This window comes from Dermacentor variabilis, chromosome 2, assembly GCF_050947875.1.
Source record: "Dermacentor variabilis isolate Ectoservices chromosome 2, ASM5094787v1, whole genome shotgun sequence".
NCBI lineage: Eukaryota > Metazoa > Arthropoda > Arachnida > Ixodida > Ixodidae > Dermacentor > Dermacentor variabilis.
This window is the reverse complement of record NC_134569.1, coordinates 37,629,750-37,650,802: the sequence shown is the minus strand read 5'-3', so window position 1 is coordinate 37,650,802 and position 21,053 is coordinate 37,629,750. Positions and strand designations below refer to the sequence as shown.

The window sequence follows — 21,053 nt, the reverse complement described above, 5'->3', positions numbered from 1 at the left end:
AGACCGGATTTCAGCACTTCCAATTCCTAGATAATTGTAATCAAAATAAATTGTGTTTTTAAAATGAATTAATAGTTTATACAATAATATCTTAAAATGCAAGTAGGTTTCATAAAAAGTGTGTAATTATTGAAAAAATTAGAACGATCCAACTCAAGCCTTAGCCTGTTTAGCCTCGCGATTGTGCATGCTGTGAGGGGCTGTGTGTGGTATTTGCGCTGAGTTTCGCGTTTTATAAGTTCGTAACGTATATTCCGTGCTGTGGCAACCAGACAGTGAGCTAAACGCAGGTGTATAAGTGGTAGTAGGTGCACTGTGCAGCGTGCCAACAACAGTCAAGATGGGGAAACTCAACCTTACTTTGCTTAGGTACATGTCGTCTGACGACTTCAGAGTCTTGACTGCGGTAAGAACGTAGTGTGTATTTCTAGTGTGTCTTTCTGACATTCGCAGCCGAACTGAAGCCATGGTAGCTATTGCAGTGATCAATTACCTAATATGATACTGTGTTGGAGAAGGGGAAAAAATACTGATGAAAGATAAACCTAGTATTCACCATATTTAGTTGTAGCTACGTACACACCGTGCAGCGTGCACTGCTCGAAAGTTCCGACCATCATTGGTAAATTTCTGTTTTCATTTTTTTACAGGTTGAAATGGGAATGAAAAACCATGAACTTGTGCCTGGGGCACTTGTCGCCACCATTGCCAACCTAAAACATGGGGGATGTCACAAACACCTCCGAGAGCTGTGCAAACAAAAACTTCTTTCCTACGAACGTGGCAAGAGATGTAAGCAACGCGTTTGACTCTTAACCAGTTGCCTGAAATTAGAGGTATTTGATCTATTTTACCATCGACCTTTTATCAATAACGTTTTGTTTCCCCGCACAGACGATGGTTACCGGTTGACAAATACGGGGTACGATTACCTCGCCCTCAAGACTCTCTGTTCACAAGGTTTGGTGAATTCAGTTGGCAACCAAATTGGTGTAGGGAAAGAATCTGGTACGTGCTTCTTTCTTGTTGCGCTGCATTTTGTGCGATTCGAATCGCTCATACCAGAATATTGCCACTGTCACAAATATTACATACAACTAATTCTGGCAGGTGAAAAAAGGTTTCCCTGCAACCCTTGTACCTGACAGGCAGTGCATGAAACTTCTTAACAAAAACAAATGTCAGATGTGAACAGTATTGTAAAAGCTTTGTCGCACGGCTCTGGCTTCGTTACTGTGGCATACTCAGTTATTGATGCCTTCTTATTCTCTCCTTTTTAATTGGATATTTAATACCAGTAATGATACAGAACTTGTGACGCTGCCACTCAATGATAAAAGTTTTCACTTTGCACTAGCAAATACGAGTTCTTTGTTTACAACAGGACCACTTACGTTCATTTGCAGTGCCATGATGTGTGCATGTGTTTATTGTTCTATATAGATATATATGTGGCAGCCAATGAAGAAGGAAGGGACCTGGTCCTCAAAATAAGCCGGCAAGTCATTTTTCTTATCCTTCTGTGTATCACAGTCTAGATCTTGCAGCCACATGAATCGAAATATTTAACTGGTTGAATTCAAACTAAGTAAAAGCACTTAATTCGTCAGTGTAGAAAGCTAAAGTATGTTAGTAGGTACTTGTGTATATCATGAACGAACCTTTAAATCTGAGTTTAAGGGGTAACTGCAACACGTAAGAAGCCTAGTTTCAGATAGTGCATACAAACTGCAGCCTCGATGCAAAATTTTGTTTGAAATACAGGTGTGGTTGCATTTCAATGGGGACAAAATGCAAAAACACCTGTGTCTCATGCATAGGGGGCACATTAAAGAGCCCCAGGCAGTCACAATTAATCCAGAGTCCCACACTACAACATGCCTCATAATGGGATCATAGTTTTGGCATGCAAAACCCCAGAATTCATTAAGTACAAGTGGATGCAGCTCGAAATACCAAGCAAAAATATACATTTCTGGTAGTGAGACTGGCAGAAAGAGCACCTTTACCACTTACCGGGAATGACACAGAATCTAAAACATTGTAAACTGATGCAGCACCTGGGTATGACCTCCAAGGCCTACGAGATAAGATGGCACTATCGTCTCACTGGAAATCTCAGAGGCAATGTGCTGGGATTTGTTTCACATCTAACCACCAAGAGCACATGTCATCTACTAATGTGCTATGCTGTTAATGAGAAAATCAGCCCTGTAGCTTTGCCATGATACCTACAATAGCATATGCTGCTCACTTATGATCAGTTTAGCGAAAGTGAAAAATTTTGGTAGCTGGCATTTGACTCTTCATGTAGGCATCCTTAGAAAGGTCCTGCATATTTGCTCATTACAAAATATGTACAAGCAATGCAGGGCTCACAGCAAAAGTTTGGCGACACGTGTGACTGAAGGAACATGCAGTAGACTTCCATTAAGATGAAGTCAAAGGCAGTCGGTACTTGTCATATCAGAAATCCATCTTTGCAGAATATATTCAGAAAACTAACAATTTATGGTGCATCCACATATTTCTTATGCCAAACAATAAATGAAACAGTGTTAAAACTAAAAGGTAGGCATAAAGAGGTACATTTGTTGGGTTTACATGATACAAACTATTATTATATGCGCTTTCAGGTGCTGTTCACTTTTCTTTAGTATTCGTGTGGGGTTAACGACGGTGCACCACCAAAGTATTCATTATCAGCTGCATCATTTGTGAATGTCAGCTGTTGTGGTGGCCCCTGGCCAGTGTTCTCACCATAATTATGAAACTGCTAACTTCGTGATCCTGCTGCTTTCTGCAGCTTCGTTGCTACTTTAGATGCCAGCTCAGCCTGGGAGATCAATAATTTGAAATGTACATAGAGTCAGGTGCACATTGCATGGCCAGAGGTGGTCAAAACTAGCCTGGACCCTTCTATGATGTCCCTCATAGCCCACTGTGCAGCTTAATCTTTGCAGAACTGTCTTAAACTCAGCAGCCTGAATTTTTTCTGAGGCAAAGGTTGTCATATAGGCTTTTGGAAGTGCTACCTGAACCAACCTTCAGGGTCACTACATTGCACCAAAATCACATGGGAATCCTTACTATTTCTGTCTTGCCCTGTTTCAGTCATTGTCGTCAGTTATTCACCACTGTCCTGGTCATTTTCCCAAGAGGCACAGCAGTGATTGCATGAACAGTCCAAAATATGGTTGCATGTGACAGTACACTCATTTAAAAGCATATGCAGTCCATTGCAATGATCGTGACCCACCTGAGACACTCAAAACTAGTACCTCTTGAGCTGCATGGTGTAACCAAGGCATCCAAACTACCCTACGTCTGTGGCTGACACCAAGTAGCATTGAAAAACTCAATAAAGCTTTTCTTACATCACAAAAGTAAAAAGTTCAGCTTTTAGCTTCTCGAAAATTTTGACCCCTGCAGCTTTACCTGCATCCTTTCTTGTCTCCCGAATTTTAGTGTGGGAATGTTTTCTTTCTGTCTTTTTATGGATTCACTATACGATTCTGTGCAGCTTGGGACGAGTATGCTTTCGCAAACTGAAAGAAAAGAGAGATTACCACAAACATCGTAACAAGGCCTCCTGGCTTTACCTGTCAAGATTGGCCGCTGTGAAGGAGTTTGCATTCATGAAGGTGTGTGAATACGTACTTTTTCATCTTTTGTTGCCTCATGGACATCCCTTTCATATTTCTATCCCTCATTGTAACGTCTGCATCATTTAAATGCTGGCTTACCTTTTAAAACTACACAATTTGAAATGAAATGTGCATAGCTTGAAATAAGTAGGTATATTTTGTGGCGGTGATCTTTCAGGCTCTTCATGACAGAGGGTTTCCTGTACCTGAGCCAGTGGGCTTCAACCGTCACTGCATTCTTATGGAGCTCATCAATGGGCACCCATTGTAAGTGCCATACTGAGTTACGCAAACAGAAATCAGCAAAAATGTTGATGCCATACATTGTCAGTTTACCTGCACTGCTTTGCTTTTAAATTATTTTGAACAGCAAGCAAGCCTAGCCTGCATAATATTACTATTAATGGAAGTGTTAGTCTCACTTTCGTATGCAAATCGAATTTACTACCTGACAGAATTTGACTCGAATTTGCCTCGAATGAAACTGCAACCCCCCCTCTTTCTTTTTATTTCGGATGTTTGTCACTTGCTCTTTGTAATAACATTACACATTGCGGCCAAAGTTTCAGGTATTACGGACTTTGAATAAAATAAACATTTCTTGTCTAATTATCAGGATCCGTTGTAATGAGAGCCAACTACTTTGTTTAAATAAACTAAACGGCCGACCTCCCAATCGCAGGTGCCATGTTCATGACTTGGAAGATCCTGCGCAGCTGTATGACCAGCTCATGGACTTGCTTGTTAAGCTGGGCAACTGTGGCCTCATACATGGAGACTTTAATGAATTCAACTTGATGCTTAATGCTGAAGACAAGCCCACACTGATTGATTTTCCACAGATGATGTCCACATCCCATCACAATGCAGAGTGGTATGGTTACATTTACATAGTATGTTTTGTGGCTATTTTGACTGTTGACGCATAACCAGTGCAATAATATTGTTCACTTCTGTAAAGATGGCATGCTTCCTACTCTTGTTAGGGAATATGATTGTCTCAACTTATGAAAGAAGAGAAAATTACCATCTTAAGTGTGGGTGGACCTGTGGCATTTCTTTTTGCTTAGTTTGTCTATCAACACTGCCTAGAACAGCCTAGCCGCATGCACAAGGAAAATAACGGCACGCATTGTTAATGTTGTGTGGTTGATTATTTAGTTTGATGGTGCCAGACCTTTCACATGCAGACCAGACATTCTGCAAGGTTAGTAATTGTGCTCATTGACCATCATGAATGGAAAAATATTTTGTGAGCTACATATTGGTTCTTTATAGACAGTGACGAGTTTGTTATGAACTGGGAGACCGCATGTAGTTCTGAGGTGTCAGTCATGCCATGAAGACTTGGTCAGTGACCGCAAAGATTGATTTTTCCCATTGGGCCAGTCTAATTCACAGTAGATACCTCTTCCACAATAATTAGAGATATTACAACAGTTAGGGATAAATGCAGGCGTTCATTTATAAAGAAGGATCCTAATGTTCTAATGCACTGTCAGTGACGTAGCCATGTTAACGTTTCTTTTTTTTTCCCCTTTTTTCTTTCTTTCTTTTTTTTTCCACAAAGACTATCTGGGATGCATATGGTAGTGGTTAAATAAAAGGGAGGAAACTCGACAAGTTTATTTCTGAACGACTCTTAGTCCCAGCCATTGCTGTCGGAGCTCAGTGCAGTCCTTGTCATGGTGTTGAGTCCATTTGGCTGAACTTTTCGACGTACTTTATGTGAGCTGCTAGCAGGGGGCCATAGTGTAGGGCATAGCTTTTGCAGTATAATGGTCCAGCTCTCAGAGGGGTTGAGAAGGGAGGTTGAGAAATTCGTTCAACTAAAGTAAATATTCCAAGGTAGTATGAAGTATGTCTGGATGTTTGCCACATACTTGACCCACCAATTAGCCCGGTCTGTTTTCAATGTGGTATTGGATAGCATATGTGTTTGTGCTAGCCAGATTAGCACAGCACCTTCTCTCATGTGTGTGTGCGTACATGTGTGTGTGTACGTGTACGTGCATGCACACACGCAAAAAGAAAAAAGCAAAAAAGATTTAAGAAAAGCAGAGGTCTACCACTGGGGACACCAGACTGGTGGGTGCCCAGCTAACCTGTTTTCAAGGGGATTGCCCTGGCTCCACAGTCAAAGTACAGGCAGAGGCATCATGTGGTGCTGATGTGAGCGCTGTGTTCAGTGCAAATGCTGGCATGATGCAATCGTGTGCCACAACCTCATCATGGCCATTAACACGGATGGTCAGCATCTTATATTTCAGTGGAGGACAAAAAATGGGCCATCATAATGGGGCTTGAGAGACGGTTGAATGCCTTCCCAGTGGATGAAAGCGTGGGTCGATGTAGCGAGGTCTTTGCTTACAGACGTCTTGAGTGGAAGGTGTGCATGCAGGGGTCAGTTACAGTCACTGAAAAAGTAGCCTTTCTACATAGTCCTGCGGTTTAAGTGCTTCGAAAGACAGTGGGGCAAAAAATGCACCGTGTACTTGCAGGGTGGTGCCGCAAACCGTCTCAGCCACCGTGCACCTGAGGTCCTCCTTAAAATTCAAAGCATATGCCGAGGAAAGCAAAGGGAATTTGTCGACCCATCGGGCACTGGCATCGCGGGCTACGAGGGCAGCTTTGAGCTGGCAATGCATCCACTCCACCATACCATTGGTGGACGAGTGATACGCCGTCGTGTGAATGTGATGGACACGAAGCAGGTCTGCGAGCTCGTGGAGCAGGTCACATTCAAATTGATGTCCGCAGTCAGTCGTGACAACACTTAGACAGCCAAAACGGGAAATCCAGCTGCTGACACACGTTGACACCACAGTAGCTTTCGTGATGTCCTGTAGCGGTAATGCTTCCAGCTAGCAGGTGTCTCAGTCCACTCAAGTGAGGATGTATTGGGCACTATAGGATGGAGGTAGAGGACCAAGGATGTCAATAGGCCTGTGGTCGAAACGCATGTCTGGTAGATAAAAAGGTTGTATCAGTGGCTTTGTGTGTCTGGTAATCTTAGCGCGCTGGCATTGGAAGCAGTCACATGCCCATCGGTGGTTGTCAGAGTTCATGCTCGGCCACACGAAGCGCTGAGGTTGCGAGGTGCTGTGTTGCACGAACTCCGAGGTGGCTGGTGGTGTGCAACATCTCAGACTCGTCGACAAAGGTGCATTGGCACGAATGGGGCGCGAGCAGCTAGTCTACACATCGCATACGATGGTCCCTGACGAGAAGGAGAGCGGCATCTTACACAGGAGGGATGGTCGATTAGTTTATTTGATTAATGATTATTCATTAATCAGCTTAGCCTTTAATTGAATGATAACTTTCGATGCAGGTTTCTTCATCGACTAAATGATTTACATTTTTGCCGACACTTTTAAAAAGCTTGAAACACTATTATTTACTTTTGTAGGACCTTATTTTAATGTTTGAGAGGTGGAACTAAGTTTGACAGACAAGTTGTATAAAGGTTTGATAAAGGGCAATCTTTAACTTGATAAAAACTAAATGTAGTTGGCACTAGTGGCTTTTGAAGAGATAAACAATATATGTTATAGAATGGCACTTAGTCCAGAATTAAATATATGTGACTCTAGTAAATCCCTGTGCGGTACAGTTAAAAAAGAAAGAAAAATGGCAAAACTGAAATGTGAAGTCCAACAGAAGTATGCAAGAAATTGTAATATGCACAGGGAAAAGAAACTTACTGGTTTAGGCTGTTAAACTACACGCTCTTTTCTACACGCGAAGGAATATGTCAATTGAATAGGATATTTGGATGAAAGCAACACTTTCTTTATATGGCTACACAACCATCGTGCGAGAATAGACACTCAGACGCTGAAGGTTTCCTCAAGTCGACATCAGCTGCGTCGCTATATCAAATACATGCTCCAAGTCGGCATGCATGCTCTGCCACGTGTTAAGTCGACTGGAAGTGGCACAATGATGAACGACTGGGTTGCTATAGTATGTTTCAAATTGCGCGGGCATTTCAAGCCTCTGTCTTTGGGCGACGTGTGGAGGAAGATAGAGGAAGGCGCTCGGCTACGCATCTTTGGGAAAAAGCCAACAGCCACACAGTCACTGCTCATGTGCCGCCATTACAGTACAATTTCATAAATTTTTTGAGCCACTCCTGTCAAACTCTCGAAAACAATTAATCAAACAGGCCTAATCAAGTAAGTCGATTAAATGAAAGGTGGACATCAATCAATGGTAATCGTGTTGTGGGATATATTTAATCGATTAATCATTTATCGATATTACCAACCCTATCATATAGTGCAAGCAACATATACGTAGAGCGCAGTTCAGCCATCTCACTGTCAAACTGGGCCTCATCGATTGTCAGTCCCTGACAGTCCCGGACTGCTTGGGACTGCTGTCCCGCATCAGATTTTCTTGGAACAGCTTTGGAAGCTCCTCACACCAGTCCGAGAGCTGCCAGAATCGCATTTGTTTTTCACAGACCAGAAGTCGCTGACTGTCCGAGGACTCTTGGAGCTGTCAGCAGATTTTTGATTGCACAAGCAGCTAGCAGACGACAGCTGTTGTCTATTAGATGCGCACTGCGTTTGACGCCACATTATGAAAGATGCCATGTGCTTCTGCGTACTTTATGCGTTCCAGGTGGCAAATCCTGTGCACTCAGCTAAAATAAAGTAGTTAAGGGGCTTAAGGAGCGAGAGCACGACGTAAACTGCACTTTGCGAACACATTCTGCGCGCTCAGGCTGCGATTCCACTATGCAAGATTTGTGGTTGTGTCTGCAACATGGCCTCTGAGGCTGCACCATTTCTGGGGCCACGCTAATGAATTAGCTGGGTAGAGGGCTATCTACATAGGTCAGCAGATGATGGCAGCTGGAAGAGAGACTTACGGTCACGGTTATTTTGAACAATGCATCGTTCAAAACTGTGACGCTCTCTTCTGTCAGGGCTAGTCAGACCGGCAGCCACAGATGGTTTGTGGACGGTCCGGGACTGCATAATCAAAGAGGCCCACTGTTTCACTGCTGCGATCTCTTTGAAGTCAAACTTAGTTGTCGAACTGGCATCGCTACATGAAAAAGCATCTGCAGCAGTGTTGACGAGAGCTGCAGTGTAACTAAAGTGAACCGTCTTCTTCGGAATAAAATTCAGGTGGTGAATCTCTTTCAAAGTGTGCACCATGTGGTTTTCATGAAAATCACATGTGACGGACTTGTGGTTCGTTAAGACATTAAAAATTAGACCCTGTAGGAGGTGTCAGAAGTATTGCACGACCTGATAAACAGCAAGAAGCTTGTGACTGAATGTGTTGTAGCACATTTCCAGGGGTTTCAGCATTTTCAAGAAAAACCCAAGTGGACACCAAGTGTTGGTACTTCTGAATATCAGCACCTACAACAGTGGAGGAAGCACCTGTGACGAGATGCATCTGTGCATGAGGCAGAGGATGTACGAGGAGCGCTATGTCAGCCAGAGCATTCTTGGTAGCTGTGAATGCCTAGGCGGTGGCAGGCGTCCACTCTATCGAGGTAGTAGGAGTAGTAGGAGACGGTGCACACTTGAGAAGGTCAGTTAGAGGAAGAATGATCTGCTAATCTTAGGCAGGAAATGATGGTGAAAGTCCAAAGGCCATGAAACTCTCGCAGCTTTCATTAGACAGGCGTGGGAAATCTTGCAGAGCCTCTTTTTTGTCGAACGATCAGGTACCCTCAGGTGTTAAACGATGTTTAAAGAATTCTATGTTATGAACAGCAAAAACACATTTATTGGGGTAATAACAAGACCATGTTCCCGAAGCCATGCAAAATTGTACACAGATGGGAAACATGCTGTTCAGGAGATGAACTTGCAATCAATAGGTCGTCGATATCGGCATACACGAAATCAAGTCCGTGAGTAACCTCGTTTATAAATTGCTGAAACATTTGCACAGCATCTCTGAGCCTGAACGGCATGCGCACGTACTCACAGGCCAAACAGCGTCTTCAGAATATCAGCAGGCTCTAATGGGATCTGATAGGACGCCTTAACCAGATCAATTTTGCTGTACATGGTTGTGCCAGCAAGAAAGGCCGCAAAGTCGTGTATCTCATGTAAGTCATGTAACGCTCATGTTAAATCAGGTGAGCGTTCCTCTCCATTGAACTATCGACCCATCTCGCTAACCAGCACCGTTTGCAAACTTCTTGAGCATATCATTCACAGCCAAGTCAATAACTACCTCGAAGATCATAACATTATTTTCAATTATGAGCACGATTTCCGCAAGGCATTTTCTTGTGACACTCAACTAGCTGGCTTCGTTAACAACTTACAATTATCACTTGATGCAGGCTTTCAGGTCGACGCAGTGTTTCTTGATTTTTCAGAGGCTTTTGATCGGGTTCCTCATCACAGACTTCTACTGAAACTAGCACAGCTTAACATCCACCCTATCGTGCTCGCATGGATTAAGGACTTTCTGTCATCTAGAACACAGTTCACCTTGGTTAATAATTCTAACTGCTCCTCTGCTTATATGACATCTCGTGTACCACAAGGAAGTGTGCGCAGACCTTTGCTTTTTTTAATCTATATTAATGACTTACCTGCCTGTGTAACATCTAGAATTCGACTTTTCGCTGATGACTGCGTAATTTACCGTAACATTACTAGTGACAGTGACTGCCAATCCCTACAATCTGACCTCAACGCAGTAAGCTTATGGTGCTCATCCTGGTTAATGTCATTAAAAGTTTCTAAAACAAAACAGATATCTTTCACTCATCGCACAGATCGCATTCCAACCACTTATATTCTTAACGACAATACTGTAGAACTAACAACAACATACAAGTACCTTGGTGTGCACCTTCAGTTTGACCTATCATGGCATCACCATATCGACCTCACCCTAGCATCTGCTAACCGCTCACTTGGTCTTCTCAAACGTAACCTCAAATCCACCCCTATGCACATTAAAAAACTGGCTTATATAACTCTAATACGCCCCAAAATCGAATATGCTGTGGCCATCTGGGACCCTGAGCAAGCCTACGTTATCAAAAACATCGAATCCTTGCAGAACCGCACTGTTCGCTTCATATTTTCAGACTACTCACCCTTCACAAGTGTTGCAGCATTAAGAAAACGTGCCGAACTGGAAGATTTGTCATATCGCCGCAAACTTGCTCGTTTAACACTTTTCCATAAACTTTATCACCACCCCTCCCTTCGAAGTGATTTGTTTCAGTCACCTCACGCCATCTTTGCATGCCGTAATCATTCTTTCAAAATTAAACGTGTCAAGTATCATTCCTCATCTTTCGCCAATTCTTTCCCCATACTATCATCGAATGGAATAATTTACCATCAGCCATCGCCACAGAAACTGACATCATAAAATTCCAAGAGTTTCTTCGCTGTGACGGAAATGCGTAAATTTTGCTATTTTTGTTTGTGTTCATTTTTACTTTTTGTGTTATGCCTTATGTTTTATTACATTTATTACTGAAATGTATCGCGTTTATTAAAAGCTGTATCCCCCCCCCCCCTATTTTATACCCTCTGCTGGAGGGCCTTTAGGGGTAACATGAATAAATAAATAAATGTGGGGTAGCAGATAGCGATCGGGGACAGTGTGAGCATTGAGAGCCAGGTAGTGGCCGGGGTCGCACTTGGGAATCACATGGAGAGCAGATGACCAGCTGCTCGAGGATGGACGAATGATCCCTAACAAGCTTGTGGTCAAGCTCTATGTGTAATGGCAAGTCGGTCACCAGCAAGTCGCCGTTGTCGGCAAAAAAAGTGGACTCCCCTTGGCGGTGACGATGTGATATGTCACAGTGTGGCAAACTGGAAGCTCCAGGCTATTTGGCCGGTGGCGGCAGCGAAATCGGCGCAAATCAAGGCAAAAGTTGTTGAAAACACATGTGGGGCTGTCCGTGTGGTGAAAGTGACTGGCGCAAGACGTCCTTGAACCGACATTCATGTCATAGTGTTTATGAGGTAGTGCAAGTGCAGGTTGACACTGAGGCTGAAAGTGCAGAAGTCTGCTCCCAAATTGGCCAAATGCACGTCGACGATACACATGCACCGAAAAGTGCACTTCAGACTGAGGTCATGTGTGAGGGAATGTTGTTGACCACTTCAAGCTGTATTTGGAGTTGTTGGCCGCTTGAAACGGTGAGGTAATCGTAGAACGTTGACACTCAGCACGTGTAGCGATGATGGCACTGACCTCAGCACCAGTGTCGACCAAGAAACGGTGACTGACAAGCGTGTTGACGTAAAAGAGCAGGCTCGATGTGTAGGAGTCATGGGCCACCATCACTGGCTCACTGCCGAGTTTCCCTGCCAGCGGCAAGGACTACAACACCAGCATGCACTAGCACCAAAGTTGTAATGGTACCAGCAATGCAATGTTTACCTTGAAGGTGATGGCAACGGTTGTCGTCGAGCTGAAAAGGGCAGCATTAACGAGACGAAAATCATATTGCAGAGGTCTGCTCAGCTAGCTTGCCAAGCTTCATCTCCAACTATGTCTGATGGGCCTCAAGGTTTGAAGCTGGAATTGCAGTTGTTGACGCGACACTGCTTATGATGGTGTATTCTATGATGCAGTTGGTGAGCTCCGCAAGGTTTTACAGTGGAAAATCAAGTGCTGTGGCTGACACCACACTGACATTTTGCAGCAGTTGCTGCAGAAATAGCATGCGAAGAATTGGGGTGTCCCTGTCCTGCTTGCAGCCATTCAGGAGTTGTCGCGTGTCACGAAGCAGCTGTGACAGGTACCCATTGCCGTGTTCTTTTATATTGAGCAGCCAATGAAGGTGCCTGCACTCGGAAGGAGTCTTGCACGCGCATAAGCACAACCACCTTGAAATGGTCATACAATGTGTCTGGACGGGCAGCAGCGATAATGTCCCTGAACTTGCAAGTGACTTGGGTGAGAGGGCCGAGAGCACAAGCAGGTACTCCTTTTTTTAGGGGTGATGTGTCGGAGGCCGAAAGCAGCCTCAACCTGAGTAAACCACACAGTAAGGTTATGTGGCCAGAATTGCGGTAGTTGTAGCTGTACCGCCGAGACACTTTCCGAGGCCGCAGCTGTTGTCTTGTTGATCTCTGGGGGGGGGGGGGGAGGCAGGATACTTGTGCTGGTAGCAACCACATCACCTATTTCGTTGCTGCCTGACGATTCCATGGGTGCAGTGTCTATTACCAGGGATTGCGTGTTCAGGTCATGTCCAGGTCACCACGCTATAGGGATAGAAACGAGGCCCTATAGCCTATGGGACGTGTCGTGGGCTATGCCAACACACCATCCAGAATCGAATGCTAGAAAAAACTGATTTCTTATTCTCCTAAGCATGCCACAGGAGCGTGGCCAAGTGGGGCAGCAACCAAGGAAAATGAAGGAGCCTCTATTGACCCTTTTCACGGCGATCCCATTGGCACAGCCATGTTTGATCGCATGGTGATGCATCCATTACTTGCCTCAGCTGCCTCTGTTGGCTCTGTGTTTACAGTGGATATACATGACACCAGTGCGGCTCTGCAAACCTTTGTTTTGGCAAATGTCATACACTGTGACTGGGTGGATGACACGCAAAGCTTTGGCTACAGCTTCAAAGAACATTTAAGCGCTTCCAAAGCTCATTACGCTTGTCCAAATAGCACGAGCAGCGCAAACGATGCTTGTAATAAAAGCCGGGCTAAAAATGTATTCCAAGCTATCTTTCTGCTGATGAATTGAATCAGTATCAGCGTGTTTAGCTCTTCATTCCTTATTTAGAAAGTACTTATAACCAGTGGCTTGTCACATTTCTGACTCTGTAAAGTTCCCCGAGCAGTCACTACCTGATTGTTTAGTTTCTGCCTGATTGCTTGCGGGTGGACTCAGTTGTGATGGATTTGTTCTTGCTCGACACAAAGCTTGTCACGTAGATATTCTGTACGTTGTAATAGCTTGTAGCAAATACATATCGCTAGTCACTCGCTTACTGTGTGGACCGTTACATTCAGCTTTGAACATTAGTGTTGTTGATGTGGTCGTCATCACCCATGCTTCGGCACATTTTGATTCAAGTATGCACCTGTTCACTTATTCTTTATACGTCGGTCGAAGGTGTGTGAGTTGAGGTGGATGTGTATAGATAATGTGCGATAAACTTACATACGCCAAGAAGTGGCTCTACTGTCTTTGTCACTGTATAACGAGCAGTACTCACTCGTGCAGACATTCCAGGGTTGAAGTCCTTTCCTTGGAGGCTAGCGTTACAACGCTAGCAAATTAGTGATTTTCTTTTAATCCTTGAAGGGAGCCATGCATCACGAAGAGCCGTGAACACAGGCAGTCCTTATGTAGCCGTGGTCAGTGAACTTTGACACAAAAGATTCAGTCCATTCCTTAATATGCCAATCACAATTTTTGCAGCCAGCTACTGCCCATATCTTCACTCCACCGCTCCATATTTTGCAGCATGAATGGAGCACAGTGTGTTAGTGAAAACCTATTTGCATTTTCAACAGCTTATCACACAGAAACGGGGCAGAAGTAATGGTTTCGTATTCGTGCGCTTTTGCTGAGGCAACTTACGGTGCACTGCCAAAAGTGCCATCTCGTTTCTCTAGAGCAAACTGCTTTGCAAAAAGGGTCTGCCTCTCTCTATCCACTCTTTATCCACTGGTGTCTGAGGGCCCATTTCAGAACAACCTGTAAGGTAGGGTGTTCATGGTATACTTGGTGAGTTTACTGCAGATATGATTCGACAGTGTCTTTTTCTTAAATGCCCGTAATGCTCACTGCAGCAGCCACATTAAAGAACCATGCCTTTTGCGCCCCTTGACACACCAGCTACCATATCAGTCATCCGACATCATCCTCATATGTAGTAATATTTGGGTTTTTCAACCTTGCTTTTATATGGTACTACCAATTACTACACTACCTGACTGTATGCTTCTGTTCTGTTCAGTGTACTTGTTAATGCATTCGGGATTTTGTTTTGGCTAATGTTTATATTTGTTGTGCATTTTTCAATATTTCTGCTGCATGATTTTCTTTTCTTGCTGTTTAGGTACTTTGATAGGGATGTCAACTGCGTGAGGGAGTTCTTCAAGAAGCGTTTTGGCTATGAAAGTGAACTTTTTCCCAAGTTCAGCGATATAGAGTGAGTAGTCTTGACAAAGCTTAGACTCTTAGTTTCTGTTTGTATGTGTTGTTTCTGAATTGTCTTATCACAGGAATTGTACGGTACAATCAAGCGCCTTTACAATGAAGTTTGTGACCTCCGAAATTCTTCGTCGTATATATAACCTAGTTACTTGTAAACATTGCACACGCTACTTCTCAAAGTCAAGCATGTTCAGCATTAGAAGTCATTTGCAGTAGAACCTCGTAGATACAATCCCGTTTCATATGATTTCCTGGTGTCAACGTTCGCAATAGAAAATGCAAAAAATTACCCAATACAGTGGCACTTTTTTTTTTAGAGGTCAATACGTTCCCGAAAAACACAATCCTTTAGCACCAACGCTCAGTAGATCATCAGATTGCGATCATATGATACAATTTCTGACGACTAGATTCCATGTAAACCAGAAAAGATGCTAGGCTTGTGCGATAAGCAGCAGTAAGTGCCCGCAACGGCAGCTGCCCCGCAGCACTCACCCACCCATGTCAGGTGAAAATGCTGCCACTCACACCGTTTTCTATTCCGGTACCAGCAAACCGCCTCGTGGGTCATCGCATGTTGCCATTCATAGCTATCACAGCCAATCCATTGCGATAAGCATCTTCACCTATCTGTATCGCAGCAGGTGCGGCACAGTGCCGCGCGGAGCGTACTGCATGCTTTTAATAGGCGATAATCCAAACGCGCCGCAGTTGCTTGCTGTAGGAGGCACGAAGTGAGCGTCATGTATCGCTCTGGGGTTATCGTATTCCGGCATCACACACCAGCTCGATTTTGTTGCGGTTCCCCTTTCCCGTCTCAAAACACTACGCGATAAGAAAACGACAATGTGCATGTCCGGTCACACGGGCCCCACAAGCTTGGCATGCATCGGTGGCATCTCATACCACAACAATTCTCACCAAGTGGGCTTGTGAAAGCTTCGAAGAAGCTGCTCTCCCTAGCCGCATTCAAGGAGCACGAACGTAAGCTTTGTGAAGCAAAAACAATGAGCATCTCGGGCGGCTTGAGCCCTGCCTAATTGGCACATGTTGGTGTCTCCTGCTTCAACAATTCATGCAATGCTTCGCATTATGTAAATGCCAACTACAGTCGAATCTGCCAAATTTTTTAGCGACTTTGTATCTTACGTTTTCCTGGTTTGTACTGGTTTTTTTTTCTTGCATTTTAAAACATCAAAACATAGCAATAAAGTTCTACTGTATTTGACACGAATTCAAAGATACTTAGTGAAAGAAGACACACATTTTCTTTTGCAACCTTCAGCCGGCGAAATGTATGAATTTAGCCAACTTCTTGGCACCGGTGTTCATACCATGCTCCATGGCAAAATCCAGGAGTGGCACAAAGCACAGCTGCAGGGCACTGAACATCATTATCACCTCTGTTGCTGCCAAAATTATTGGTTCATCTGCGGGCTTCTCAAACTTCTGCCTTTGTCAAGCTTCACATCCTTCCTGCCCTGATGGTTTTGGTGATCTCGTCGATGGTCAGGTCTGAGCAAATCACCACATTAGTACGGAGGAGAGGAGGCTACCCTAGTGACTACACTGAGTTCAGATTCTCTCACGCGGTCTCTGTTGTGTCAATCGGTGCTCCATCTGTGCATGGCAGCTCAGTGTTGACTGTGGCAGACAGTAGTGGGGTCGATACATGACTTGCTTGTAAAGCCACTAATCGGCCATTGTGGATGCCTAAATGCCTTTGATGTACAGGCTAATTTGTTGTAGCAGTATTGGCTGTAATGGCATATCAAAAGAATTTTGCTGAGACATGCGGAATATTTTGTTACACAGGTCAATTCATCGTAGAGGTGTTTCACTGTATGTCTCTTTGTCTTTAGATAGCCTTTAGTATGAAGAGAAAGCACGGTAAAGGATTTCTTAGTTTCAAGACTCAGAGATATATTTTTTTTTATTGCTTCATTATTTTTAGAAGGAAAACGATGTAAAACATATAATGTGAACCAGTGCTTCTCAGTGTATTGTACCATCCCCCAGTGTACCATCCCCCAGAGTTCCTTTCTGATTGTTCAGCGGTTGTAAGTGAAGTGTGATGTATTAAAAATCTAATCTTTGAAGCTGCACAAATAGCACATCTTTAGTTCCTAAGTTGAAATCTGTTTTTTTATGCATAGTTCTTGTATAAAAAAGAAAAACGGAAAATACTCAGTGAGCTCTCATGTGAACTATGAGCGATCTGAGGGATCCATAATGGCTGAATGCTTGAAAGCTACTTATACTATAAACCGTTGTAGCTCAAGGACTGATACGTACAGAAATATTTTGCTATAGGGATGTCTGTTGAGGACATACTCACAAATTGTTATGAATAGAAGTGCCTCTTATTTACACAAGACATATTGCTTGTAGCATGAAAGTAGAGTGTTTCTGCTGGAACTACCAATAACTTTAAATTCACTTTCTAGGAGAGATGACACCCTTGACCTTGAGACAGCTGCCAGTGGCTTTTCAAAAGAGGTTAAGGAAGAACTTGAGGAGGTATGTTGTTTGAACCTCGGCATACTTTTCACAGTGCTGATGAAAGTAAGGCACTCTGTTTCTCTTTTTTTCCCCAGTTCTCTGAAATTATTTCTGCCTATTGATTGGCTTTGAGCATCTTTAGTTAATTTAACACTCTTCTCTCCTTCAAGTCTCATGTCAGCTGCCTATGTAAACACTTTCCTTGCATATTTTCACCGTGTAAGCCTTTACCGCCTTCTACTTGCAGTAATGACCAAAACCCTGTCTAAAAGTTGTACACATAAGGTTTCAGGGGTTGGCAATTGACACTTCAGCATTGTATGGTTCGTTCTCAATGCTACCTTCCTCTTCCCCAAATTTCTACATTTATCTCTGGATATTTCTTACTCCACTTATGTCATCTCCTCGAACCAGAGGTGGCCATATCTACACATTCAAAAAGCCACAGGAAATCGGCCATTTTGTTGGAAGCACTGTGCCTTATATGAGCATTGCAGATTTTAATATTATTTGGCAAGCTCTTTTTAGGATCTAATTACCACTGTATAGTGGATTCTTGCCCTGTAGTTCTTATTTATTTACTGTTTATGTGTTTTGTTATTTACTCTCCTCTAGTTCAGTAAAGACTTCTATTATTATTTTGAGTACTGGATGAAAGTGGGAAATTACTGCCTGACCAGGCAGCCTGCCCTTGTTGTACATGAACTAATGAAGAGCTATGTGTGGCTCATGAACCATGATTTGGCTACTTATTTTGTAGATGTAAATGTTGTACAGGATTTGTGGTCCATGCAAGGCCATACATAAGTATGTAAGGGTGAGAGCTCGCCATAGCAACAGTTGCAGTTTGAATGGCCTATGTTAGCAATAAAAAATTTAATAACTGCTATAACCACTTTTGCATTACTTTTGATACAGCCTTTGTACAACTCAGGATTACTGCTAAAGCTTTGCTCAAATGCAAGGGACAAGCTACAAGTTAGAATTTGTATGTTCTCACCTTTGTCAATCCCACTTTACTATAGTTACTCTGATTAAATTTTGCCTCTACATTCAGTGTTATTGCTAATAGTACTCTCTGTCCAAGTGTCATTGTTGTGGAGGTTTTATAGCTCAATCTCTCTAATAGGCTGTGCAACAGATGAAAGAAGATTCCGAAGAGGATGATAGTGATGACGAGAAGAAATCTTTGAATGACATGCATGATTCAGATCAGCCCAGTTCGTCTGACAAGGACCGTCACACAGCCAAGGCAACACAAAAGGCTAAAAGTTGCATGATGGAACGTTTTATTACTGATGCTCACCTGCAGTCCGAAGAGAGAGAAAACATCCAAAATCAGCAAGTTGGCAGTGAGACCATTCTTGAGGATTGCCAAGCCACATCCCTCACCACAGAAAGAAATGCTTGCAGTGGAGATGCCAGCAGTGGTGTTGAGCCAGTGCAGCTATCTGATGCCGACATTTTCTCACTTTCACTGGGAGATTCACAGGAGAAAGAAGTGGACAGTGAAGACAAGGGCACAGTCATGGAGTTGATCCCGCAGGATGGAAGTGATGAACAACCTGTAGCAACACACACGAGGGACGAAGACAGCAGAAGTATCAGGACCTATTACAGCATGACCAGCTGCACCACAATTGCGCCTGAAGAAATCAAGGCACGTGTAAAGAAGCAGCTGACCAGCAAGGAGCGTGCACGGAGCAAGAAGGTTGTCGTCAAGGGCGAAGCCAGTGCAGTGACTCGACAGAGGCGTGATAACAGGGACACTGTGAAACAGGACCTTCATTTCTGGGGGTGAAGCGGCAATGCAGGGCTCACCGCCCTAATAAACATGTTGCTGTGCTCTCATTGCTTATTATTTAAAGCGACGTGGTATGCATTTCACACTTTTTTGGTGCATTGATACTGTACTACAATCTGGAACTGGAATGCTATACTGAAACACCAAAGGAAAATGTTTACTTTTCATCTAACGTGCTAAATATAGCTAGTAAATATATATATAAATATATATAGCTAGTATAGATATCGACTACACTGGGTGAAAAGGCCCGAGTGAGCTGTTGTGGTAACAGCGTGGTCAATAAAGGCACGCTGAGTTCCGTCTGCCGACGCAGCTGCCTTGGAGTTTGTTGTATATGGTGCCTGCGCTTGCACATCACTTTTTGTATTCCTTTTACACATTCACGCTAACCCGTCGTGGTTGCTCAGTGGCTATGGTGTTGGGCTGATGATCACGAGGTCACGGGATCGAATCCTGGCCACGGCGGCCGCATTTCGATGGGGGCGAAATGCAAAAACACCCGTGTACTTAGATTTAGGTGCACATTAAAGAACCCCAGGTGGTCCAAATTTCCGGAGTCCTCCACTACGGCTTGCCTCATAATCAGAAAGTGGTTTTGGCACGTAAAACACCATAATGAAATTATTAATTACACATTCACTAAACATTTCGCATATTCAGAAGCCTTCCAGCGCAGCTTTCCACGTCGGATTTGCCAAAGTGGTGCATTTGTTTACATATACATCTTCAGGTCCCTGTGAGCTTCGGATATTGTAGAAACAGTGCATCGCTGACGTGCAATAATCTCAAAACGTAGCAAAACATACATATCTGCGCATATGAGCCGCGTTGTTCCACCCTGAGACGAGTCAATATGAGCGGCCAAACCACTCAAACAATGACAACTGTGGTCCAGACACATATATATTACAAGCTGTTACTACTGGTCCTCGCTTTTGTTTAACCTCATCATACTTAGTTTGCGCTTGACGTAAAGTGTTATTAGAGAAAACTGCGCTCGCCATAAGCCCTCACTTATAGGCCATGTAGTTCTCTCGCAAATGTGGATGCCAACGCTGACACCATTGGTAACTGAGCGAGCTTACACTGCTGTACCGAATGCACTGTCTCTTCTTTCTCTTTTGATTCAGAGGTAAACAGTGCTTCTCTGGAATTAAGAAATGTGTCTGTATAACAACTCACACAGACCCACCATCTATGCAAAGGCGACCAGCAGTGTTCAAGAACGGTGACCAAAGTACAAGATGCTGGCACAGCGCTGGTCACCGCTTACAGCTTATTGTGTATGGGCCGTGCGAAGTGAAGAGTAGTTGATATCGAATTGCTATAGGGCCACAAGGCCACAACTAAACTATGAGAGCGGTTTCCTTCATCCTGACTGCTTATTTTTTAAGTTCAGGTCCATTGGTAGCGGGTGCACGAACTCGACAGGGTCAGGCCTAACCCAACCTTTGGTAAACAGGATCAACGTTGACTCAAGCTTCACGTGCACGGCTTGATCGAGGGGACTGAAGCTTGTGCATTTCAACTTCGAAGGCATGTCGATGCATTTTGAGCACAAATAACTATATAAGCAAGTTAATGAGCTGCAGCTATTACGTTGTCAGTTCGACGGCTGATCGCGTAGGGTTCAGTCAAGCTATCATGGTTGGCACACTGATTTTGTCAATGCCGTCGACAAAAAAGCCTGTCGCACTATATGACAACTCGCACCTGTTGGTTGCGTCATTGTCGGTCTATTATGATCGAATAGTCTCTTAATAGTCGGCCAATCGTTGGCGTCAGCATCTTGTCAGTCTCATATCACCCCAGTGTTGCCACGCCTTAAACGAGTACGTGAAATCGGGCAAGCGCTGCCACCACCAGTAAGAGTGGGCCGATGCTGCAAGAAGACTGCATCAGCAACGTGTTTTTGAACTGTCGCCCAAGCGTAACACAGGGGTTTATCG

The 21,053-nt window shown here is 43.8% G+C and overlaps 1 protein-coding gene across 1 annotated transcript; it reads left to right on the top strand.

Annotated features, from left to right (window-relative positions):
- Positions 1–172: 172 nt before the first annotated feature.
- On the top strand, positions 173–19,148 carry RIOK2 (RIO kinase 2). The gene is made up of 10 exons (XM_075680163.1): positions 173–406; positions 651–792; positions 895–1,008; positions 1,444–1,498; positions 3,524–3,644; positions 3,826–3,914; positions 4,330–4,521; positions 14,698–14,790; positions 17,243–17,315; positions 18,427–19,148. The coding sequence occupies exons 1-10, from the start codon at positions 341–343 to the stop codon at positions 19,096–19,098; spliced, it is 1,617 nt and encodes a 538-aa protein (XP_075536278.1). The 5' UTR covers positions 173–340; the 3' UTR covers positions 19,099–19,148.
- The last annotated feature ends 1,905 nt before the right edge of the window (positions 19,149–21,053 follow it).